At 33.8% G+C, this 26,452-nt stretch overlaps 1 protein-coding gene across 1 annotated transcript in view; it reads left to right on the forward strand.

The window, feature by feature from the left end:
* The window catches only part of LOC115880960 (transcription factor Sox-6), a gene marked incomplete at its 5' end in the record, with an annotated part of 158,323 nt that overhangs the window by 126,375 nt on the left and 5,496 nt on the right, over positions 1-26,452 (forward strand). The window contains 2 exon segments of the mRNA XM_030898302.1: positions 19,166-19,417; positions 22,087-22,657. Coding sequence (XP_030754162.1) covers positions 19,166-19,417; positions 22,087-22,657 — 823 coding nt within the window.

Here is a 26,452-nt window from a genome sequence, read left to right on the forward strand (position 1 = left end):
CTAAACTGTGAATTAAAAAAAAGATAAAACCATTTTTACTTAATAAAGGGTATGACCGATCTCTTCTTGAGGTACAGCCTGCCACGCTGCATTCACGGCCCGAACCAGATCTCTACGAGTTTCACGAGGCATACCCATTCTCAAAATTCTTCTTTGGACCGCGTCCCATACGTGCCCGATGGGGTTGAGGTCAGGAGATTGAGCGGGCCAGGGTAAGATGTTTAATTGATGAGCATTGATAAACTCACTTACCACTCGGACTGTATGAGGCCGTGCATTGTCATGCATGAGAATGAAGTTTCTCCCAAAATCATTGGGCATATGGTAACACGACAGGCTCAAGAATTAAATCACGATATGTCATATGTGTATATGAAAAACGAGATCAGTTTTTCGGCCTAACTGGACTCCTCCCCAGACTATAACAGTTCCACTTTAATAAGGGTGCACTTCCTGAACATGATCCAACCGAATAAGATTTCCTGGTTCTCTCCATACGCTAAGCCTTCTCGAATCTGGATGAATTTCAAAGCGTGACTCATCCGTAAAGAGAACATTGGCCCATTGTTCATTCGACCACTGAACATGATCTTGAGCCCACAAATATCGTACCTCTCGATTTCCTCTCCTTAAGGGTTGAGCTCTCCAGGAGCGTCTGCTTCTTAAGTTGACCTCTCTTAATCTATTGCGAGCAGTGTCAGGACATTACATTATGTGTTTCCTGGAGAATTAAACTAAGCTATGGTGCTGTAAGAGTCGGTCGGCGTCGAGCATTTAATTGTAAAAAATGATCTTGCTGAGGGGTAGTAATGCGATGTCGCCCTGTGTACCTTTCAGCAACATCACCACTTTCACGGTAGCGCGCACTTAATCGCAATATTACACTTTGCGTTTTATTTAATGCTCTAGCTACGTCGATTTGGCGCATTCCAGCTTCGAACATACCCATGGCCCTTAGCATTTCGTCTCTGTTAAGATGTCTACGCTCCATAATGTCGCTAAATACTCAACAGAGTTATTTGAATGAATTCTGGCCAGTTATAAAAACATAGCCAGTACAGGTTAAATTCGAACAATTGATGCTAGGTGCTTTTTATACATTTGACAAAAAATGCACAAACACTTCTGCAAATATCCCAAATTTAGAAATAACTAGTAGTACTACTTCGTTTCAATCGAAGTAGAAAGAATCGGCCTACAAATATGTGGTTGTTTATTCAAAAGATTTATTTTTAACTTTAATAAAATGATATCCCTAGATTTTTCCGGTGTGTGTATTTATAATTAATTTGTTTTAGTTCCGTAAAATACTTAGATTAAGGGAAATATCTAAAAGTGGGCAACGCTGTGCCGGTCAAGCTTAATCACGTGACTAAAAGTTTATTTGATATGAACTCTATACGATGAACTAATTTTCACAATCGTCTAACGCTGTAACTCTAGCTAGAGTAACCAGAGTATATTACTCTAACAAAATAAAATTACGCTGTCGTGTTAATGATCTTTGCAACGCTGAAAGAAATGTCATTAAGGCGACGAATAAAATCTAAATTGCGAAACAATGTCATTGTAAGTTTGGTATTGTTCGTAAACGACGGTGACACGGCTCTACACGAACATCTGGTCGCCATATGTTTGGTAAATGTGCCGAAATGGCATACGGTTTAAATCTCTACCTACTTCCGATGTAGGTAATTTTTTTTTGATTTCCATATTTTCTGCACTGCAATTTGTCAAACATGATATTTTTTGCCTGTAATTTTATCTTAGAAACATATTTCTAGCAAACCGATACAGTTGAAAGTCGGACATTGTTTTAATTAGGTATAATAGCGTTATAGCGTTACAAATACGCGTTAAGATGCATAATAAGGTATACGAAATAACCAAATTTTGTATTTATTAGTTTATTTTTGAAAGTTCTAATCTTAAACAGTTCTATGATAAAACCACTGTAAAAATTCTATTATCTATCATATTTTATGTAAGCATGTTATTTGTGATGCATTTTATTTTTTTTAATACCTTTGTGTTGGTATCCATACAGCACACTTCGTCCCAGGGACGTACATTTTATGTCCATTTTACGTCGGTACGTTCCGGGACCAATTAGGGACGTACTATTTACGTACATTGTAGGACTTCACTACGGACGTACATATGAGTACGTACTACGTACGTATCTTGAAAATTTTTGAAAACGCATTACAAAATGTTATTTAATTTGAATATCATGACTGGATTATTTTGGTCAGATATACCCAATAATAATGAATGGACTGGATCAGTGGATCTTTTCTAGGCTAACGTTAATTCAAGTCACTCTAACCTACCTCTACTTTTTTATTAATAAATCTAACCCGACAGCTATAAAAAATGATTTCCTAAATTATCCAATGACCATAATGCATGACAGCCTTTGAAGAAATATGATGGGTTAAAAATGCAATATATTATGCAATCAAGCCTAACAGGAAAATTATGCAGTCCTAGTTTAAATTCCCCGCTAAGTTATTCGTTCACATTCGAGTCTTGTCGGATTCGGAGGTCGGGCGGTTTCTAATGGCGTTTTCGATTGGCAGACCCAGAGCGCACGTGCGCACTCAGTGTAGTTCCATCTTTTATTAATCAACGTAAAAAATAAAAACAACAATACACTGAGTGCGCACCTACTCCGATCCAGTTTTCGATTGTGTTATGTGTCTTGGTGGCGGTAGGTTGTTTGGCTTCCACCTTGTTTTCTTTTGTCATTGCCTTCGTTGCTCGTTGTTTCAAGGTAAGTTAAAGTGTAATAATATAATGTGACTATTTCACCTAGCACGTCACATCCTCGAATGATTGAGAATCGGCTCATACAATTTTTTCAAAACAGAGGCAAGAATTAGATATTTGAATACTTAGATTTCTTTTTGTGCATTTTTAGTTAGAAGCAGTTCGAGAATAAAAAAATAAAATATCTATCAACATCCAATAAAAGACAGAGTGCGCTAAGGGTGTAGTTGCCGGACCGAAGCCAGACTCACGGGTGTATCAAGACATAAGGGATGACCCTGTACCTGAGTTTTTATATTAATAAATATTTTAAGCTGACTTCCATTGAATTATTTCTAATTAAATTCCTAGGTCGTATACGTCGTTGAAAAATGTACGTCCATAGTACGTACATTGTACGTCTATAGTACGTACATTGTACATACTTTCGATCATTTTACGTCCAGTTTTGGTCCGGAACAAAACATAAAATGTACGTACCTGGAATGTACGTACATGCGACGTACATAGTACGTATTTTGCCACGTCCCAGGGACGTCCCGGTGACGTACAGAGCGTTGGAAAATGTACGTCCCCGGTACGTACATAGTACGTATCTGTACGTACTTGTACGTACCAGGGACCTGACGTTCGTCCCAATATTACGTACCAGGTACATAGTACGTACCGTGGCTGTATGGGTAGTGCATCAAACATATGAAATAAGCAAATACATATACAAGTAATAACAGGGATTTTGACAATATTCATCAATTTTAGCCATATACCCAGACACATTTACTAAAACTTCTCACTATAATAATTTTACATTTCAAATAAAATCTACTTCCTTTACCTATAACAACTACTTTAGTCAACAACTAATTGTAAAACATTATTTCATTTTATTATATTATTAAAAATAATTTCTTAATAATTATTTTTTGGGTGAATACAAATAAGTATTGGGTATTAACCTTGGTATTAAAGGGTATTAGGTATACGCGCGTTCAATCAGATATACAGGGTGAGTCAGAAATAAGTGCAAATATTTTCAGGATTGATCGATATCGATAAAAGAAACATATTTTCTCTTTACCGTTTTTCAAAGAAGTGCAAAATAACCGATCTAGTTTGGTCATTTAAAAAAAATTGATTTTTTGTTAAAATTTTTAGAACCACTGGATGATCTGTTCTGTGTTAGTTTACTGCATGTTAGTTCTTTCTTGTAAGTTTACTCTATAACCTATGTTGCCAAGTTATCAGGATATTATGATTTTTAACTGAAAATTAAATAAAATTCCTAACAATTAGGAATCCAAAAATTCCAAATTTTCAACTTTATTTTTCGCGAAAAAAGCTTCATAACCCTAAAAATATTTGCACTTATTTAAGACCCACCCTGTATAATTATCACATTAATTATTTTTGCTACCTCAACAATTTTATAATTTATAAACAATTTTTTTTATAAAAGTTTTGTAAGATGACCGAAAAATAAATTTTATAGGAAATTAATACATTAGAGCTTTTTAACCACCAAATTCAATGCGATTAAAATAATTATTCAGATCATTACATTTTTAGATCGTGTGGTAAATGAGACTGTTGTATTGTAGATATTTTTGTACCTATTATAATTATTTACTTTTAATTTACTCTTTTATTGACTTCACAATACTTTAGATAATATAATACATACTTTTGTGGTGGATTTATTTCTTAAAAATGTCGGGATACCACTGAAAGGAAAAGTTAAAAAAATATTGTAAAATAAAAACCAGATTCTCAGTGAGTGTTTTCTATATACACTTTGTTCTACATCCTTGTAAAACAATTTAAAGACAAGCATTGAAGTATATTACTTACTTACATATTTTTTTCAATTACTTTTTCTCTTAAAACGAACTTTATTCAGTTTCCCGGCGCATTCGCCATATTCAAAAATATCCATTAGAAAAGATTTATTTCCTGATACTGATACTTAATATAAAAGCTATGTTGTATTTGGAATAAATATTTTAAATATATATTAAAATTAATTTATTATTAATTATGAATAGTGTCGGATTTATTTTGTTTCTACCAAAAACAAAAATAAGAATTAATAAATAAATGTTTCTATTGTAATGTCTGTTCTTATTAACTTTATATCAAAACTATTTATTTAATTATAAAACTATTTAAAATTTATTTAAAAATAAATTGAATGTACTTCCTACATTATTAATTAAATAAACCAAAAAGTTTGGGTTTAATGAATTAATTTTAAACGCCAATTATTTATTTGTGTTTTTTTTGCTTCTTACATGTAAGAAAATAACAAGAAACCAAGCGAATAAGAACTTAATTTATTTTTGTTATTTTCAGAAACTTTTATATCTTTAATTATAATCAAATCTTATTTTTAAACTTTTTTTACCTTGCATAATAGAGAATCTAATGTAGTTATTAGGTTGTGGTTCTCTTCTACTGTGGTGGTCTGATATATTGTATATCTATTCTGACATTCTAATGTAGTTAGGGTTAGGACGTTCCATACGTCCGGATTTACCCGGACATGTCCGGATTTTTAAAGCGTCCGGGGCGGTCCGGCCCGGATTTGGAAAAGCGTCCAAGCGGAAACCTGATTGTCCGCAAAAAAATTATGAATTTTAAAAATATAATGTGTTAACTTTTAATATTAATCTTAGAATAGAATATTTCTAATATAATGTGTATCTGTAAGGTACAATATTGGAGTATGATTTGGTTACTACTGAACTGGTTATTACAGAACATATTTAAATAACCAGCAATATATTTTATAGATGGCTACATATTACCTATACAGGTTGTCCCAGAAATAAGTGCAAGTAGAAGAAATAAGTGCTATGAGGTTTTTTTCGCAAAAAAAAATTGAAAATTCGGAATTTTTTTAAAAAAATTTTTGGAATTTTTTTTAGTTTTTAGTTAAAAAACATAATTTCTTGATAATATGGCAACATAGGTACTAGATTAAATTTACAAGAAAGAAAATCCAGAAAAGATCCAGTGGTTTTCAAAATTTTAGTAAAAAATATTTTTTTTTTGGAAATTTTCAAAGTAAAATAACTCCGTTATTTTGGACTTATTTGAAAAACGATAAAGAGAAAATATGGTTCTTTTATCGAGATACCAAACCTAACGGAACTGGACCGGTCTGGGGGTGGAGAGGCTGTTTCATGCAGCAGAAGATAGAGAACTCTTCCACGAAATAGTCATGGAGATCGCCAACGCCTGAAGACAGGCACGGCACCGCAAGAAGAAGATCGAGATAACCCTTAAAATACTTGCACTTATTTCTGGGACACCCTGAGAAAGAGTATGTCGCCGCTAAACACACTCCGCCCACTCATTACATTGGCCACTTGCAAATGTGTCGAATTTTTATTAACGGGATGCAACATCTAATTTTTTGCGAGAATCGTAGTAGACCGATCTTGGAGAACAGTGCAGTCGTTAGCGGTAAAATAGTTACGCGATTCTATTAATTTATTATTGATTGTTTTCTTAATTTTTTCATTTTTATAAAGATTATGTCTCATTTACGTGGAAAACTGTTGAAAAAAAAACTGATTTGGTTTGAAGTTTTTCAATTGCTCGCTAACAGAGATTGTTGTTTCCTCCCTTCCTCAGAACGGATCGATGCGACGTAGTGTACTTAAGAGCCCATTTCACTAGTCGGTAGCAAAATAAGCGTTCGTTTAATGTAAAACTGGATAGGTATTTTTACACAAATGAAGAGGGAAATTAAAGGTAAAGGATTATACTATATCCGTATTGTAGCACATTTACTAATAAATTAATCTAAGAATAGAGATTGTGATTACAGTGATATATAATTTATAAAGGTTTTGTAACAAATTGCTCGCTGCTTTATGGCAAGTGCTGAAGCTCTGCAAACCTTAAACATTAATCAAGCCTTAATCGAAGCAGGTGTGTTTGGAATTTTGGTGTGGATTAACACGACAGGATCGGGCTAAGCCTCATGCAGATTTCTGAAATATAACATATATTTCCTTCGGTCACACACCCGCTTTACCCGACCCCTGAGAACGACCCAAATAATACAGCGTAATAGACTCTTAACGCAATAGATAATGGGATTTAAGAAGCCTATTTTGTATGAAGTCTGTATATAAATTCCGAACGTTCTGCTAAAGAGGTATCTTTCGTTCTATCCCGAAATACCGCTGGACAAAAGGCGACACTCGCCAAAAACGCATTAAGCGAGAAAACCAACATATTCTCACCGCGATCTATAAATAATATCGGTTTTCAGGAGCGCTTCTGCGCTTCGGCCAAGGGAAGACGACGCTTAAGAATTGTTCATCTGTGTAACATTCCTCTTCAGTCGGCCGTCTTCTTCCTTTTTCCCTCTTCCAGTTTCCATCTCTTCTTTTTGCAGCCGAATATTCGCAGGTTGCCAGCTCGCCCACTGCACCTAAATATATGTTTGCAGGCACCGATCCAACTTTATACTCCATTCATTGCACCTTCAATGTGCACACTTCCAGCATCCTCGGCGCATTTATATTTAACCCTCGAGTCTCCGATTTTCGTACATCTGGACGACAAAGTGGATCAACTTGTATTCGTTGATGGTTTCGAAAAGACACTTTCTGTGTTATTTAATTACCCTTTACTTAAGAATCATCAGACTTATTTTTGTTATACAGGGTGGCTCGAACTGTATTCCGGAAACTTCGGCAGCATATTCTGCAGATAAAAATAAGTAAAAAAGTTCGTAAAAATGTATGTCCTAGAATGCTTAGTTTGAGAGATACAGGGTGTAGAAGTTACATTTTTGTTTCGATGTTATCCAAATAATTTCTGATGTAACGTCAATATTTAGTTGAAAATTGATATCTGTGAGTTTTTTGACATCATAAATTAGGTTCGTCTTTTCTCGACAGTTTATTTTTTGATTCATTTCAATAGCTTTATTTTTATTGGAGCTATTCGCTTTTGAATAATCAGTAACGATTTACAGCAATTTTAGCATTGATTTTGGGTTCTCATCAAGACACTTATAAAATAGTGTTGATTGTTTCTGTAATGTCACTATCATTTACTCTAGTAGAGATGGTTTTAAGTTCTGCAGTATCGGCTATTGTTGCTTTAATTGATCATGGTAGATATCAACTTTTGGACTTAAAACCATATCTGCTAGAGCAACTGCCCAACAGACAATAATAATATGATTTTTCACAGACAGTGATATTACATAAATCATAAACATCATTTTATAGGTCTGATAATTAGCACCAAAAGCAAAGGCATGGTTTTAATGCATAATAATTGTTGCTTAAATATATATAATTGTAACTAATTTATTATTAAAAGGAAGTAGGTAATTAGAGAGAAAATGTAACGAAATACCTATAATTTTTTGCAAATTATAGTCAAATATATACTATATAATAATAATATAATATAAAATTATAGTTTAATAATGCTTTATACTGAAATAATTTAAACAAAAGTTGGAAATATAATTAACAAAATTAATAATACCAAACTATAGAAAAAAAATCGTTCTAGATGGGTTCGAAATAAACATCGCTATCAGTTTGTATGTTAAATTATATGTTGAATATCATCGATCGTTTAAGTCAACTTTACGCCAAAATTTTAGTAAAAATTAATTTTCTTTTGGAGTTTTTTCTTGGTTTTCTTTTGGTAAAGAGCAAATATGCTTCTTCTATCAAAATCTACGAGCGCTGAAAATATTTGCACTTATTTAAGATTCACCCTGTATTTCAACTACTTAACTATATACATACATACTGTCATTACTCGCTGACGAGTATTCGACACGCATCAAAAGATGGTCACGCAAGGCGTTTTCTTTCATGAGCTTTTCTTTGACTGAAAAGCCCGATACGTGATGTTATTTGCCTACCGCACTCCGAACATTCAAAAATCTCATTGCTTTGTTGCATCTTTACTTTTTGGTTGTCACTGTTAACTGAGTTTACAATTCTTCTCCATTGAGTTCTAGTGTGAACTGCTTCTTCCCAATTATTCTGCATGCCCCTAATCCCCTTTAAGTTTTCGTGGAAAATGTCCTTGTACCTTTTGAGTTGTCCACCCGGCCTCCTCTTACCGTCTACAAGCTCACCGTAAAGGAGAGATTTTGGTATGCGGTTTTCTTGCATTCTGCATACGTGACCAGCCCATCTTAAGCGGGATTTTGTAACCATTACTTCAATACTCTCGCAGTTAGCTTTTTCAAGGACCGATACGTTTGAGACATGGTGGAACCACCGGATTCTTAAGAGTTGTCTAAGGTGTCTCTGTTGCAACTTGTTTAATGCCTTCATCGTCGGCGGTACGGCATCCAGGTTTCGCTCCCATATAAAAAGGTGGGGATTATAATTGCTCGGTACACTGCCAGTTTCGTTTTTGTACTCAATTCATGATTGTAGAAAACCCTGTCTTTTAGAATCGGTATTTGCCTTTTCCGAAATCAAACTGCCGAGGTAATTAAATTCCGCTACATATTCCAATAGTGTCTCTCCGATTTTTACAGCATTGTTATAATCTTCCGGGGGAGTGCACATGATTTTGGTTTTGTCGATGTTTAGCTTAAGGCCCAAAGCCTCGTATGCCCAGGTACTTAACTATATACAGGGTGAGTATTAAATAAGTGCAAATATTTTTAGGAGTAGTATATTCGACCCCAGAAACACATGAGTTTTTTTTGCAAAAAAAAAATAAAATTTGGAATTTTTTGGGGAATTTTTTTTTTATTTATTTTTAACTTTTGGATTTGGGAACATTAATAAATAAGATGTATATATATGATTTTCTCCTTCAAGTATTTAGTTGTTTGTCGTGCTTTATGTGAGCTGACATTGTCATGATGAAGAATGATGCGACGTTTTTTGTTCTCTTTCCTTATTTCATTGAAGATCGTTGGCAAACAAATTGTTGTCTACCATTCGGTATTAACAGTTGTGTATTTTAAAATGTATTCCCAAACATAGTGCTAATTGCTTTGAATTAAAATCTGGGAAATCAACTGGCATGGTTTCATAAAGAATTTAAATTAACCATATTAAAGCTTCATTCAGAACCTCGCAATTAGTGGAATAAATTAGTGGTTTCAATTACACTTTATGATTTTAGTTAGTTTACGATCATTCACAGTGTTTAAAAAATACAATTAAAATTAATAGAATATCCTAGCAACAGCTCACGATAATCAGTTGTACCCATAGAGAAATCCTAATATTTAACTTATAAATCAATAGTATATAAGTTTTGATTTCTTATCACATTTTCTCTTGACGGATGATATAATCAAAGACGAAAATGACATTCTTCGCAAATTTTGAAGTATAATTAGTGGCAAACTTATTTATTTAATTTAATTAAATATTAGTTTGTTAACTTTTTCCACTAATTGGAAATTCCTACCACTAATTTTAACGTTCTGAATGCTTACATTAAAATTAGAGGAACAAACTTCTACGCTAATTGACACCACTAATTTATTCCACTAATTACGAGGTTCTGAATGAAGCTTAAAGGATGCTCATGATCTCTTGATAGCTGTTTCCATTATTTCAAATTTCTACTAAAGCAATTACTTACAGAGGGAAAGTTTAAAGTTTTACATTATATTAGATAAATTGAAAATATAAATAATAAATTAAAGCTAACTTAATTCTAAATATAATAATAACCAATAGGAAGGTCATGTAAGCACCAGAAAAACTTGCTACAAAAATATGCTACATGCTTATTCCATTTCTTCTAGACCTTTTCTAAGCAACCAAAATCAGAAAAGCTTATATTTGTATATATATGAACTTCAATATGTACGTCTTTATTCTTAAAATTATTCTCGGTGAGACATGCTTGTAAATTGTGTAGTAAATTTTTTATATCTTATAAACAATAAATTCATCATCGGTTTAGTAATAAATACTTTGAATCGAACCGAGCGCGTTTACAAATCATACAGCATCGCTGAAATTACAAAAGCATATCTAAATTTATATCTTTCAACGAAAACCATTATTTTTATGGGAAATAAACGTCTTTACGCTTATGCCGAGTGCATTTGCCGGTTGTTAGGCGCACTATCAAGCGCGAATAATGATTTCGTCGCAGAAATAGAAACGAAAGAAAAGAAAAACGGTTCGTTTCAAACTTTCAACGAGCTCGCAGGCTTGTGATTTCGAACAGGGACACTATACAATGTTGTTTTACGTTTATTTTAGGAATGTACATTTAAAATAATATAGAAATGGGTGCAAAACTACAGTTTGAGATTAATTGGGCTAGTGTAAGGCTTGTATTGCAAAATAAGCCATTAGTTCATCACAATACGCCAAAACATTTTACTTTTTTTACCTTTCGCTAACTATGTTAGCATCATCAAGGGCACCCCAGAATCCTTCAAGCAGAAATCTACACTCTCGAAAGATGCGTGCAACTTAAATAGGAATTATTATGGAAACAAGAAAAATTCCTGTCTTATCCAATAATCAAGCAGAATTAAAAGCAATCACTCAGTAACCCTCAATTCGAAGTTGGTCAAAGAATGCTTAGGGAAGCTGAATAAATTACACAAAGAAAATAAAGCCTCCTTATCTGGGTGCCACCCTACCAAAGAATAGAAGGTAATGAAAAAGATAAATTGTAGAATGTAGAATGAGTAAGAGAGGGGGGGGTTAATCACTGCGACCTTAAAGATCTATTGTGCGCCCCTTCCTTGAGTCATCACGCAATCTATAATTAACCCATCATATCTCTGTTGTAGAGGTGATAGGGTATTTCCTATCCTCCTCTAACAACAATTCTGCCTCCGAGGGTACACACCCTTCCAGGGTTGGAGTTTGGCCCTCCGTGCCGCTCTTCACAGTCGAGGAACTTGTCTCCGGCTGAGGCACCCGTGAGGTGGAGGCTGGAGGATCTGTCTCCATTTTCTCCACCTCTTTAACTTGGTCTCTCCTTAGACCTGATACCGGTGTTGTCCCGTATCTGTAATAGAGGATATGTCCCTCTTTCTCTATTGCCTCCTTGGGTTTGAGGTCAATTCCTATTGTGAGGACCTGACCATGACCCTCCTCCCTCGAATTGATGACTCGTCAACTCAATGTTCTTACATTGAAGTTCTGACCTTGGATAAGGCTCAGCAGGTAGGTGGTGTCTTTCCCCTTGCCCCTCGGAAAAGATAAAAAGAAACGAGCGAACACTCTGGACCAGAACACACTAACTAGACCAGAACCGTTCTGCTTCCCAAGTGTAAACCAACTTAGAGTGGAACTCAAGAACCTGGAAGACTCCATCCGTAACATTATCCGTATTTAACGTTTTATGTAAAACTGGCTAGGTATGTTTACACAAATGAAGAAGGAAATTAAAGATAAAGGATTATACTCTATCCGTATTGTAGCAGATTTTTACATAACTTCTTTATTTTTAGGATTTTGATGGTCAAACATCAACAAAATATTTCTTATGTTTGGACTAAATTTTATCGAAAATAAAGATATCATTTAAAATTCCGTTTCAATACAGAAATAGATTGAAGTTTTGTAATTACAGTGACAAATTGTTCGTTATTTTATGACAAATGCTGAAGCTCTGCAAATCTTAATCAAGCCTTAGCCAGATTTCTGAAATATAATATATTATATATTTCCTTCGGCCACACACCCGCTTTACCCGACCCCTGAGAGCGATCCGAACCACTGAGTGCGCCAAGAGAACAACCATCCATGCCATAGGTAAACTTTGGTACGACTGATATCGGAGATGGAGAACTAAGCTTTGTAAAAGCATCTCAGATACTGGCTTTTGTCAAAACCCTGAGACTATATCATAATTTATAGCTGAAGAAGCGGGGACACAAAACATTTTTACTTTTGCTAACCATATGTTAGCATCATCAGCAGATGATTAAAACTGATGACTAATAAGGTAATACCAAAAAACAAACCTACAGAGTGATTAATAATTATAATAATCTGCAACATAAAAATATTACTTCTTAATTAGAGCAAGCTTTGTGTGAAGTAAATCATTTCTTGAAAGTATAAAAATATACCGGTTCACATAAAATAAAGTATCAGTATTAATATGTCGGGATTAAAACAATAATCAAAGAGAACATCATGTACTTTAATTAGTTACATATTTATGCATTTACGTCAATTAAGAATACGTGATTTATAAGAAAATATTTATTTTAATTAATAATTGGAAATTAATAATAAGGAATAAGGAAAATGAATAGCCTATCGTTACACGAACCTATCACGTCTATTTGCCATTGGCCTAACAGTAGATTGTAGACTGTCTAGGAGGGGGACCTTATAGATATATTGTGTCCCCCTTTCTTAACTCATCATACAGTCTCAGGGCTTTGACAAAGCCAGTATCTGAGACAATTTTACGGAGGCTCCATCTTCGATATCAGTCGTACCAAAGTTTATGGTATGAATGGTTTCCCTCTGGTCACCGCGAGGCACTCGGTGATGAGATGTTCTAGTGTTTCACCCTTTAATCGCAAAAACTGCATTTGCCGTTGTTTCTTAGCTTCAATCTTCTGATGTGTTCATTGAGAACACAGTTTCCTGTTAAAAAAACCATGACAATCCGAAGTTTACCCTTCCTTGAATCAAGGAAATTCTTTCATGTATCTCGGTCGTAAATTCTGAGGAACTTCTTCGAGTGTCTTAGACCGCATTTTAGATATTTCTGTAGGATTTTTACTCCAGGTTACGGATGAGTCATGCAGTTTCTTGAATTCTGCTTTAACTTGGGAAGTAGAACGGTTTTGGTCCATTTGAAGGGAAATGTTCGCTCCTTTTCTAGCCAGATCCTTTGCTTTCTATTACATGGTGGGCTGGCATCCAGAGTAGGACTTTGTTTTGATTTTATTTGCCTAATTTGATCAGCTTCTCTAAGTATTCTTTGACCAACTTCGATTTGATGGTTACTGAGTTGATCGCTCTTGTCAATTAACTCTGTGGTTACACGTCTGTTTGCCATTGGCGTAACAGTAATTATTGTTTTAACAATATACAACTTTATTTTTAATGTGGTATACATATTTACATAGAAAACGAGATTTGGTATGTTAGTATATGGCATAAATTAGGGTTGATTGACGTATTCAATTGATTTTGGTCACTTTCTGTTTCACCGGAAATGACTACAACTTTTGATTTTTAAATGGCAACCTCGGTATTATTTTAGTTTATTCGATAGAAAATGACATTCAGAAAAGAATGCCATATCATATGTCAACTTTTGACATTTTCGCTTTCGAATTCGATTTTCGAATACGAGTTTTATTTTATCTAACAAATTTGCTACAAATTATTTTTCTTTGTTTTGTCTGTTAATCAGTTAATGTCTATACATATAACTATTGATAAAAACCTCTTACGATTCGCTACATTTTATTATTTCTTTTCCTTTAGTCTTTAAAGTTTCCAAAATCATTTATCTCAAAAGTAAGAAAATGGGACTTAGATCGTTGTTTCCCTTTAGTCTTCATTTGAATACATCAATCAATCCTAATTTATGTTATTTAACATACCAAATATCGTTTATTTAACTGAAAAAAAAAGTTATAGGGGTGAGCCACTTTTGAGATGCACCCGGTAATGGAAATATTTGTTTAGTAAAACAAACGTGAATAATTTCACACTCGCCTTTCCACTAACATTATTCAAGGAAAATTCGTCAGAACAAAACGAACAGGACATCCCCCGACCGGATATCGCATCCAGGATCCTGCGACAAATGTAATTTGGCAGGATCTTCTTAGGAAAAAGGAGCAAAAACTCAAAACTGCCGCCCGACACTCGCGCGGTACACGAGTCATTATTATTATTGCTGCATGATATATCACTTCCGCTGGCCGGCTAATTACCCGTCTCGCCGAGTACAAGAATGGCCAAAGAAGAGCTAAATCCGCAACAGCAGCAGCGATGGCGACAAAAAACGACAGTCCAAACTCGACAACCACTTTTTCAAATTGGACTCGTCTATCTCGTGACTTTGAAAAAGAAGCGGATTGATTAAAGTACTATGAAGAACGTCTTGAACACAATAATATTTAAACTTCCGTTACCCCAGCCACCTTTTTTACGTAACTACTTGAGTGGGGTATTTTAATACCCCCATGAATTTTTGATGAGGCACATTTTAAAAAAAATTGGCGCCGGGAGGCACGTATAGCGGCCCATACTAAAATATGTTAATATCTCGAAAACTGCGACTTTGACTGATTTTGATGTTATTACAAATTTTGTTGCAAATATTATTCCTAATCTTATATTAAAAACCGCGTTTCGCTAGCTACTGTGTCATTTATGACCCAAATAACTAATTTTGAGTGAAATTAAAAAAAAGCTTCTTTTTCGCCGATCTTAATATCCTACCATACCCTAGTAATTATTATAGAGAACACATAATTATGTACTAATATCTATGTAAACTACAATTGGGGTTGGAACCCTTGGTTTTACAACAGCAAAATTAAACCTTAATTGCCACAATAGGTACACCAAAACACTTTTACTTTTGCAGTGGACGCGCGTTTCGCTAATCAAGTTTTGGTGTATTGTAGTGAATTAGTGTTTTTATACTGATCTATGTAAATTATAACAATTATTGTAGACTCTAGAATTTTGTACACTTGTAGAATTTTAAATTGCAACTAGATAATAATTGCCTGAATTTTCGGATTTAGAAACTGATTTAGTCCCGTTTGATGGGCTATTGTTGATATAAATTTGGTCCACTTGGGGCAGCTTACTGGTTTTTTCTTAATTTCAGTGATATAAATAACAACATCCTTTGCGAGCTTTGGATCTTTTTTCACATGTAATGTTTCAAAATCATATATTTTAGTATATCTTGAATCTTGATAATTAATCGATATGCAAAAGAATAATTCTTCGTTTCTATACATTTCTTGGAATAATTTGAGTTTTTATTCTTTTTAGAATGTATTGCCAAACGAATCTTTCAGGGATACTTTTCAGAAAGAATTCTGAAGAAGGTAGGTTTTTAGAAAATTCGATTGCATTAAGTTCTTCAAAATTAATCTTATTTAAAAAAATAAGTGGCCAACATCTGCTCTTTCTAGACACTGAGTGAACTCTACTATCATAGTGAAATCTTATCCACAACCTGCACTCTAGACTTTGTACTTGACTTGATTTTACATTTTTTTGCACTAGAGCAGGATCTTTGCACAGGTAATCCAGATACATAGCTACGTTGCTCTCCGAAACTGCATCCCTAAAGTTGTCTTATTCCAAGAACTATTTTTGAATCTACTTTTCAAAACTCACAACAATCTCATTGTAACACAAATCCTAACCAAGGTCTTATCATATTTATACCTTTTGAATAAAACCAATTATAAGGTAAATTACATAAATTAAATACTAGATTTTTTCTGTTTTCTTTCCTATAAATGCTATTATGTGTCTGTACAGGGTGGGTCAAATTCGACGCTTTTAAATGGAAACACCCTTTTCTATAGGAGATAGACAAAAACTGATATCGGTGTCTGGAGCTCAATTTTTGTCAAAAACATGATGGTGAAAACCGTACATCAATATCTGTTACCGTTTCGGAGTTACAGGGTGTTTTTCAAAAATGTGCATTTTTAACAAATCGCTGTAACTTTTTTGATATGGAAAATTTTGTATTTCTATGAAAACATTTCCAAAGCACCTTTTTACGTAGAATTTAATGGTTTAAGTATAATTTTTTTAAAATTAATAATTTAAGAATTATCAACAGAAAATTTGATTTTTTATATGGGACACCCTGTATATTTTTAATTTATTGAAAAGGATTTAAAATTACGTTTCCAAAAATATAACATATTTGATATTTTGCTCGATTCCTCTTCGAGATATAGAGTATATAAAAATTCGCCCGCTTTAAATAAGTAGGCTTTGAACGGCACCGGCTGTAATGCAAAAAAATTCTAGCTGTGAGCATCAATTACATCAATTAAAACGAAAATAATATTTGCTATGAGAGATGCAGAATTTTATAACAATTTACAATATATTAAACCAAAACATCAACACATTTAAACTATATCTAATAACAATAAAAATAAATAGCAAACCAACACATGAGATTTTGCTACAGGTGTTTGACTTATCGACAGTCTTCTGTTATGGACAGACCGGGCAGTTTTTGAACATTTCTCGCGGTATTCATTAACTCAGTGGGGGTGAAAGATACTCTCTCATAACTGCTAAGTATTTCTAATTCTTGTCTAGATTAAGGCTTAAATTAGGTCTTTACTTAAGAATAATTAACCTTTATTCTCCCGCAAATATATCCATAGGATTAGATCCATGGGCACTATGTCAGGGGGCCTCGACGGCCAACGGCTGGGATCTTGGTTAGCTCTTCAATTATTCTTGAAATTGGCTGCAAAAATTTGCTGATAACTTCAGCGTTCAGAGGCGGTGCGTCGCCTTGCTGGAAAAATATGTTTTCGAGTTCCATTAAGGGCATATCATCAATAAGGGGTCCAAAGCCTACTAGTTAGAAGTGGCGAACTTTTAAAAAATTCTGTATTTCGAAGGGGATTATAACAAAATATCAAGTGTGCTATATTTTTGGAAAGGTAATTTTAAATTCTTTTCAGTTAATTAAAAATATAGGGGGTGTCCCAAATAAAAAATAAATTTTTCTGTTGATAACTCTTAAATTATTAATTTTAAAAAAATTATACTTAAACCATTAAATTCTACGTAAAAAGGTGCTTTGGAAATGTTTTCATAGAAATACAAAATTTTCCATATCAAAAAAGTTACAGCGATTTGTTAAAAATGCACATTTTTGAAAAACACCCCGTAACTCCGAAACGGTAACAGATATTGATGTACGGTTTTCACCATCATGTTTCTGATGAAAATTGAGCTCCAGACACCGATATTAGTTTTCGCCTATCTCCTATAGAAAAGGGTGTTTCCATTTAAAAGCGTCGAATTTGACCCACCCTGTACATTTTTTCTAAAAATTCAAATTTTTCAACATTTCTTCACGAAAAAAAAATCATTGACATATTTCTGGGGTCGAAATATGCAAGCAACTTTAAACAATGATATAAATTTTGCCTCTCAATAGTGTTTACAGCCTCTCAAATAGTGCCGTTCGGATTCGGCGATAAACTGTAGGTCCCGTGTACTTGTGAAACACTGATGACACACATCACGTGTACATGCGAGAGGTAGCCGACGCGCGACGCTCTGTATAGAGTATGGCACTGTAAGAAGAAGATAAATTTTGCATATACCATGCAAAGTGTCTCATAGATTAGATTAGATTCTTTGAGGTGGCTATCGGCCAGATCCACTGCAAACTTTTTAGATTTATTACGGTCCTCTTCTGATTTTTAGGTTACATTCCCCAATCCTATAATCTTCTGATTTTTAGGTTATATTCCCCAATCCTAAACTTTTTAAAAAGTATCAGAAGAGGACAGAAAAATAAGACTGAACACTCCATATAGCTCTATGTCAATGGCCTATCATTGCCTACTACAAAAAACCGCACATTTGCTAGGCTGTCTAAAATGTGTTCTATCATTTCTTCTTCAGATTGACACAACCTGCGCCTGGCTTCGTGGGCCAATCATATTAGCTTTAGGTGTCTATTCAGGTTACAATGCCCTGTTAGTAGACCGACTACAGCTTTGACTGTCTTTCTAACTTTGCTTATCAGGCTACCGCATATTTTGACGAATGTTCTACTATACATTTTTTCACCTGTTTTTGTCCTGGTGAATTTCTCCACCATTCCAAACATTTGTTAGAGAGATTTGCTACCCACCCATTTCTGGGTTCTGGGCCTATGAATGATATTGATGAGCCCTGTTTGGTCATGTCATCTGCCTTTTGGTTATTCTTGTGACCCTCGTGATCTGGTATCGAGGTTAACGTAACGCAAGTGTCAGTTTCAACAAACGGAAGAAATATAGGAAGGTACCTTTACATTGTTAATATAGCTGTTTATAACTGGAATATACGATGCGTTTAATTACCCGTATGTTAAAACAATCAATTACATAAATAAAATTTAAAAAAAAGCGTTAAATTTATTATACATCTATTATCGCTTATTACACAGCTGATTGATGATTTCAATAAATTATCATAAAGTGTTATTATTACATTTCATTCGGTTATAAATACACCTAATTAGAGCTATTATCATCATGGGTCCGCATAAATGTTCGATGTACATATTTTTTCTTATTTATAAATCATAAGGATCGAATAATTTCTCAATTATTGCTTTCAATAAACAAAAAAAATAATTTCTTTCTTTTTTTTTCTTTTTTTTTGTTCTTTTTTTTAATTGATTTTATTATTATTTTCAGTCGGCCAGTACGTCACCAGTTATTAGTGAGACGCATAAGCAGCTCGAAGTCCAAAGAAGGCAGCACGAGCAACTGCTGCAACAGCAGCAGAGATTACAGGAACTGCAGGGACAGATCTCAGCGCAATATTCTGGAGCAGGTCATGTTGGACCACAAAATGTCATGTTTCTACCTTTCTTCGAACAATTGTCTCGAGGATTGCACAATTCCGCCATTCCGCCTGTCGTGGCGAAAAGTCCCCTGACAAACCATGTAAGTAAATTGCCTTTTAAATTTTATTAAAAAGGGCTAATTATCTCCAAAAACGTATATACAGGGTGAGTTTCCTACGATGTTCTCTATGGCTATCTCGGAAACTACTGGAGATAGAGAGTCGGTTAAATGGGAAAAGAATTGCAGTTTTGTGAGGTCATAAGTTTTCGCCTTTCAGATTTTTGAAAAAGTTCATGGCTTACTAGATATTTCGAAAAAAACAAATTTCGGCTATTTTAAAAATTGTCTCTAATTCCATTATAAGCTATTTTAGACAAAAAGTTTTCAGATAAAAGTTGTAGAAAATGGATCCTTAATGAGACCGTGTCCTCCGTTTTTTTCTAAAGCCCGTCATTTTTGATATATGACACAAACATATGTTTTTTTAAATGGAAACCATAGTTGGCCATGACTTCATAAAAAGCGCCATTGTTTAAGCTTTTTAGCCATATAAGCTATAATATGTTTTCTTCGAAAAATTATTTAGTTATAGCCAATTTTTATCATTTTTAAACATTTTCACTTAGTTAGCCATGGAAACAAGTTCAATCGTCGTTGCTCTGAGAAATGTAAAACTGTCGCATCCAAACTTTATAAATTAATATAAACAAAACTTGTAAATATGAATTTTTCAAATGAAGAAAAGCGTGTAGGATTATTGGTTCCACCTTTCTTGGCCATACATTTTCGAGGATACGTTGACCGGTGAATGTTACGTTTTTAGAGAACGGTTTTCAAGACATGTTGGAAAAGTTAAATTTAGTTGTAGCCAATTCTTATCTTTCTTGACTAATTTCACTTAGATTGCATGGTATTCTTATTCTGTTATGATTTATAACTTATAAAAAGTCAGAATATATTACTAAACGGTTCTTTACAATTTACATTACACAAACTAAAACTTAAAAAAATAATATCACTACATACACTTTAAGTTATTTTAGAAAATGTTCAAAAAACCCGCCATTGTTTTGAGTTCTTTTCAAAGCTGAATTGCCAAATTGCCATCTTTTTAAAACTGAATTACTACTTATTCTCACAGAAGGACCGGTCGATTTAATTAAACTTTTCTCGTACCGCCACTTCGAGTGCCTCTCTTAATTCTAAGTTCTTTTGTAAACCCTTATTGTTAACTATACCGCATAAAAAATTCTAAAATGGATAGGTCAGGTGATCGAGGAGGCCCTTTTATGATATAAATAATTTTTAAAATTTCTTTCATTATGAAGGGTGGGGGGTGGTGTGTCATACTGAAAGTCATGTTAGAATCACTCTATTGATGCGCGAGTACCTACACGCTTTTCTTCATTTGAAAAATTCATATTTACAATTTTTGTTTATTATAATTTACAAAGTTTGGATGTGACAGCTTAACATTTCTGAGAGCATCGGCGATTGAACTTGTTTCCATGGCTAACTAAGTGAAATTATTTAAAAATGATAAGAATTGGCTATAACTCAGTAATTTTTCGAAGAAAAGATCTTATAGCTTATATCACTAAAAAGCTTAAAAAATGGCGCTTTTTATGAAGTCATGGCCAACTATGATTTCCATTTAAAAAAAAAATTTGTTTCGTAATTACAGGGTGTTAAAGTCTTAATATTTTTTCGATTTATTAAAATTTTCTTCGAAATACTTTTAAAGTTCCGAATGAAATTTTGAGAGTAAAAGTTACTATAAATACGACATATTTTAAAATTAAAAAAGTGTAGACATATTGACCAGGGACCTCCATATAGGTTATCACTGGTACATTTTTCTAAAAAAAAACATGTACGCCACTGAGTTTTCTTCTCTTGTTAGCGAAATAGTGTAAGCAGTTTATTGCCGATTAAAAGTTGTCTCTTGATATTTTGTTGATTTTGGCGTTCTTGATGAGATACACGAAATTTTTAATTTGCCTTTTTTGAATGATCCATCATTAATTATTGATCCAAGTCTAAATAGCAAGCTTTTAAAAATTTTAATATCATTAACTTGTATAAGTTTTAAATAAGTACCCTTTGGTCAATCATCAAAAAGTATGAAAAAAAATCTTATAAACGTGGGTATAATTTAGAGTTACAGGATGTTGAACTTTTTAAAATTAGATTTTATTTAATTATCTTACATACCCTTCTTTTTTATTTGAAACTGCTGTAGGTTGGACTAATAGTAATAATAACTAATAATAATAATATTTCATAATAAATTAACGTAAAATATAAAATGTATTCATTTTATTTTAGTTTTATTAATTGTGATTAATAAAATTGCGTTTATCTCATCAAGGAGGCCGAATTCGACAAAATATCAAGAGATAAATTTTAATTGGCCTACACAATTTTGATATCAAAAGAAGAAAGGCTGTGGAGCACATGTTCTTTTTAGAAAAATATTCTAGTGATCACCCATATCCAAGTCCGTGATGAATTTTTCGACACTTTTTTAGCATTAAAATATGTAGCACTTATAGTAACTTTTACCCTCAAAATTTCAGTCGAATCACTAAAACTACTTGGAAGAAAATTATAATAAATCGAAAGATTATTAAGACTTAAACACCATGTAGCTACCAAACAAAGCACAATCGGACCTAAGTTGATATGAAAAATAAATCTTATTTTTACGTTAGGAATCTCCCCACGATTTTTTGAAACACTCTGTATATTAATTTTGTTTTTTAAAGATGTTGCCACCGCATCAAATGCCCAACTGGATCTCAGCAACGGCTCACTTAGCTCAAATTCAACAACAGCATAGACAACAACAGCAACAACAACAACAGCAGCACCAGCAGCAACAGTCCAGTGCACAACAACTAACCGTCAATTCGAGCGAACGTAGAAGTCCTCAACAACACCCCTCATCACCTTCCCTTCCTCCGAGCGATCCGGACACGCCGTTGAACCTTTCCAAGCCGAAATCAGGTGGGCCAATGGAATCAGCAGCTCATACGCCCTCAAGTCAACAGCAGAACATCAACGATCAGCCAGTAGCCGCGACTGTTCCCCGTCTTCTGCCACCCAATATGATGATGCCCAGTCGTCCGTTTTTGCCGTACGCTGGTTTGCCTCCCCAATTTCCTCTGCCTCCTGGAGTGGATAGTAGAAAAGGCGGGAGTGACATGAGGCAGAACGTGGAGAAGCAGTCGCACTTTCCTCCTCTTATGTACGGAATGCCTCCTCCAAATCTGGGTGGGCGTTCGAAGGAGTCCGATGGGATGAAGGAGGAGAATGATTTTATAACAGCCTGCCAATGTAAGTTTCTTTATTGTGATACTTGTTTTTCAAATAATATGTAAACTAAACTAAACAATGGAGGAGACGGCATAAATTCTTACTCATTGGTGTTAAAGTGAAAAATATTAACTAAACTTTACATTTAATAAAATTATATAAGGATTCTTGCCACTTAACTGCTAATATAGAAATTTAATTCTTTCTCTCTTCTCTAGGTGGAAATTTAATTCTATATTAGCAGTTAAGTGGCAAGAATCCTTACATAATTTTATTATATACCTCTACTGCAAGAAATTTGTTTTCTATTTTACAATTAATTTAACTATGAATATCATCATCATTTTCAGCTTATTCAACCTTTTCCAATTATGGTGTAGATTCCCTTACATACTCTCTTTGTAGTTGGAAAAGTAGTTTGTAGTTGGGTAGTTAGATGATCAAAAAAATCTTCACAGACGCCCACACAGTCTGTTGTTCTAGCGACCGAGGTGTGTCGGATTCCCACCGACTAAAAAAATCCACTATTTGCTTGACAAACTGCGCTGGAACTGCTCACGCATTACTGCGGTGCACATTCCCCTCTCTACATTAGACTTTGGCCTTTGGTCATTTTTTCAACTCTTCGTTGATCAAGCTCTTTTTGTCGTAGTATTTAGTCCCATTAGTGCGACGGAGTCCAATATCGTTGTCGAAGATATGAAAAAAAGTTTTATATAAATGTTGCCTCGTTTACAAAGGGGCATAAACTAAAAATATTTTAGTGTATACGGGGCATAACAAAAAAAATATGATAAAGCTTTAAGTTTTTTTAAATTGCACCCCCCATTTTTCTGTAGATAATTGTATTCATAGATTCGTAGATAATAAAATCAGATGGCATCACCTGTGGAAAATCTTAAAGGAAGTGGGGGTACCGCAACACCTTATTTCACTTATCATTCAGTTGTATCAGCACACTACAGGATCAGTTAGAATACTGGATTCAGCTTCAAAGGAATTTTCCCTCGAACAAGGAGTCAGACAGGGGTGTATATTGTCTCCTCAACTATTTAACATATACGGAGAATACATAATGAGAAGGTCGCTAGAAACATGGGAAGGAGGCATTTCAATAAATGGCCAAAAAATAAATAATCTACGCTTTGCAGATGATACAGCACTACTCGCTAACAGTCAAGAAGAGTTAATCAATTTAGTAAATAGGGTAGAAAACGAAAGCAATCGGCTCGGTCTGGAACTAAATACGCAAAAAACCAAAATTATGATAGTTGATAGGCAACATAACAACCATCCAAATATAAGTCATATCGACCGCTTTGAAGTCGTTAAGTCATACGTGGGATCACTATTGACAAATACAGGCACATCGGAAGAAGAGGTGAAGCGTAGGTGCAACATGGCAAAGGTAGCTGTTGGGAGACTGACCAAGATCTGGAAAGACCGCCAGATTTCAAGAGCCACCAAAAACCGGCTAGTCAACTGTTTGGTACTCCCAATATTGACGTATGGCTGCGAATCGTGGACTCTCAGGCAGGCGGAACGTAAGAAGATCGATGCTACCGAGATGTATTGTTATAGACGTAGACGTATCCCATGGACTGAATGCCGTACAAACGTTTCCATTATAAATGAACTTAATATTACTAACAGGCTTTCCTGTAAAATCCGACTAAAACAACTAAAATATTTTGGACATATAATGAGGAAGAGTCCGGACAATATGGAAAGACTCATAATTCAAGGCAAGGTGGAGGGACGTAGACCACGTGGCCGCTCTCCAACTCGATAGATAGACCAGATCACGACTAGGTGTAGCAAACCAATGCACGATGTCATCGAGATGACAAAAGACAGAGGCGCATGGAGAAAAATCATCCATGATGTTACGCTGACCACTACACTCCCTAATGGGGGTCAGGACTGAAGAGAGAGAATTGTATTCAGCATAAAATTCTGCATATAGTGCACTATATTTATTTGAAGCACTATTCGGTGTTGCCATTCTATTTCTTATTTACTAAAACTTTAGTTAAAAACACTATATTCGAAAAGTGGTTAAATATTGGAGTGAATTTAACTTTATTAATACTCAGCTATATTTTCCTAAACACCAAGGATAACAGAATAAAATCGCGAAGAAAAATTTACATTATTTTCAACAGTGTAATTTTTATGGTGTCGCCAACATTGCAATATTTAAAATGCTATATTTCAATTTTTTTAAATACCACACCCTGTATATTATTTTTCTTTCAGATGCAGAATTAAAAAGTAAACATTTCTTGTATTAACAGTGTTTCTAAATTTTTAACGGTTTCAAATTTGCGGTATTATGTTACATATGGCTCTTCCAACAGTAAATTTTTATCAAAGCCACCGAATATGATTTTTGTCTGGTATTTTACCAAACAAAGTAAGTTGTTTAGTAGTTAGAAATAAATTTAAGTATACAGGGTCAGTCATAAAGTCGTGGCACAGCAAAGTTTATTTTTTTTAAATCTAACCACCTGTATATTATTCCATATTTTCGTTCTTCCCTCAATTCTAAGCAAAAATCGAGATACACACAATGTACCTCAAAACAACCGTTTCCGAGTTATTGGCTTTTGAAAATATCACTTAAACAATTCAATTTAATTAATTTCGATGTGTTCGGTTTCATTTAACAATGCCATTTTGCGGAAACTGTGATATTTTATAATATTTCACATTAGTTCTGAAGTTGGCATTTATAGATGTATAAAATGAAATTAAATCATGTCTGGAAATTAAAAAAAATTCGTTTAACATTCCAAAATCAAAACTTCATAATTCGGAAATGTTTGAATTTAGGTAAATTATGTATATGTGTATTGTGAAGAAAGAATTGAAATTTATTCTAATAATATACAGGCATTTGCATTTAAAAAAAATAATTTATTGATTAATAATACATTAATATTGATATGCCGCAACTTCATGACCGATCCTGTATACTTAGATTTACTTCTAGCTAATAGATATAAAAAATAGACATTTAACACAACACCCATAACTTTTGTATTTAATTTTTTTGCGATAGCTTGTATTTTTTAGCTAATAATTGACCATTCAATATACAACAAATAACTATATAGGGTGAGTCTTAAATACCTAGAAACTACAATAGAAAAGAATAAAAAAGATGTATCAATTATTAATATGCATACATTTTTCAAATTTAAGGCGCCCCTGGCTATCGCATTATATTTTCTGTTCGCTGTGATTAAGAGAAAGTATAATTTAATTGCTGTGCCCATAATTTATGCTTTCCTTAATGAGCGACTTGAAAGGAATTTTTTGGCAATTCTTTAGAGAAAAAACTAAAATAAAAAGCGACATAACAGTATTTCTCGAAAGAAAAATGGCCGTGTTTAAAAAACGATGATCTTGTTAAAAGCATTGTTTATGATCCGCGTCTCTTACAAAGAGAGACAATATTTCTATTCAAAGCATAGGCCTGTCAGAATAAATAAACTCGCTTAAAGTGAAATTGCCTGTATCTTCCAGTAAAATTTTCACCGGGAAATTTAATTTGTCTTTTGAGGAATTTTGCATTTCGCCATATTTACAAACTGCCAGTGACACATTGTCTTTGATCTCAGCTGTCTTTGTAATAATACGTAATATTTTATATCTGCCGCGTTTGAATAAAAGACTTGAAATTCTGCCAATTGTATTCCATAATTTTTCCTACTTCGTTATTTAAAAGAAGGTATCAATTTCTATTTTTTATTTTGCTCTAGTTCATTTACCATAACTCTCAGAGCCTATAAAGGTATTTTGTATTTTGAT

Source organism: Sitophilus oryzae, unplaced genomic scaffold (genome assembly GCF_002938485.1).
Source record: "Sitophilus oryzae breed Bouriz unplaced genomic scaffold, Soryzae_2.0 scaffold_1668_pilon_pilon, whole genome shotgun sequence".
NCBI lineage: Eukaryota > Metazoa > Arthropoda > Insecta > Coleoptera > Curculionidae > Sitophilus > Sitophilus oryzae.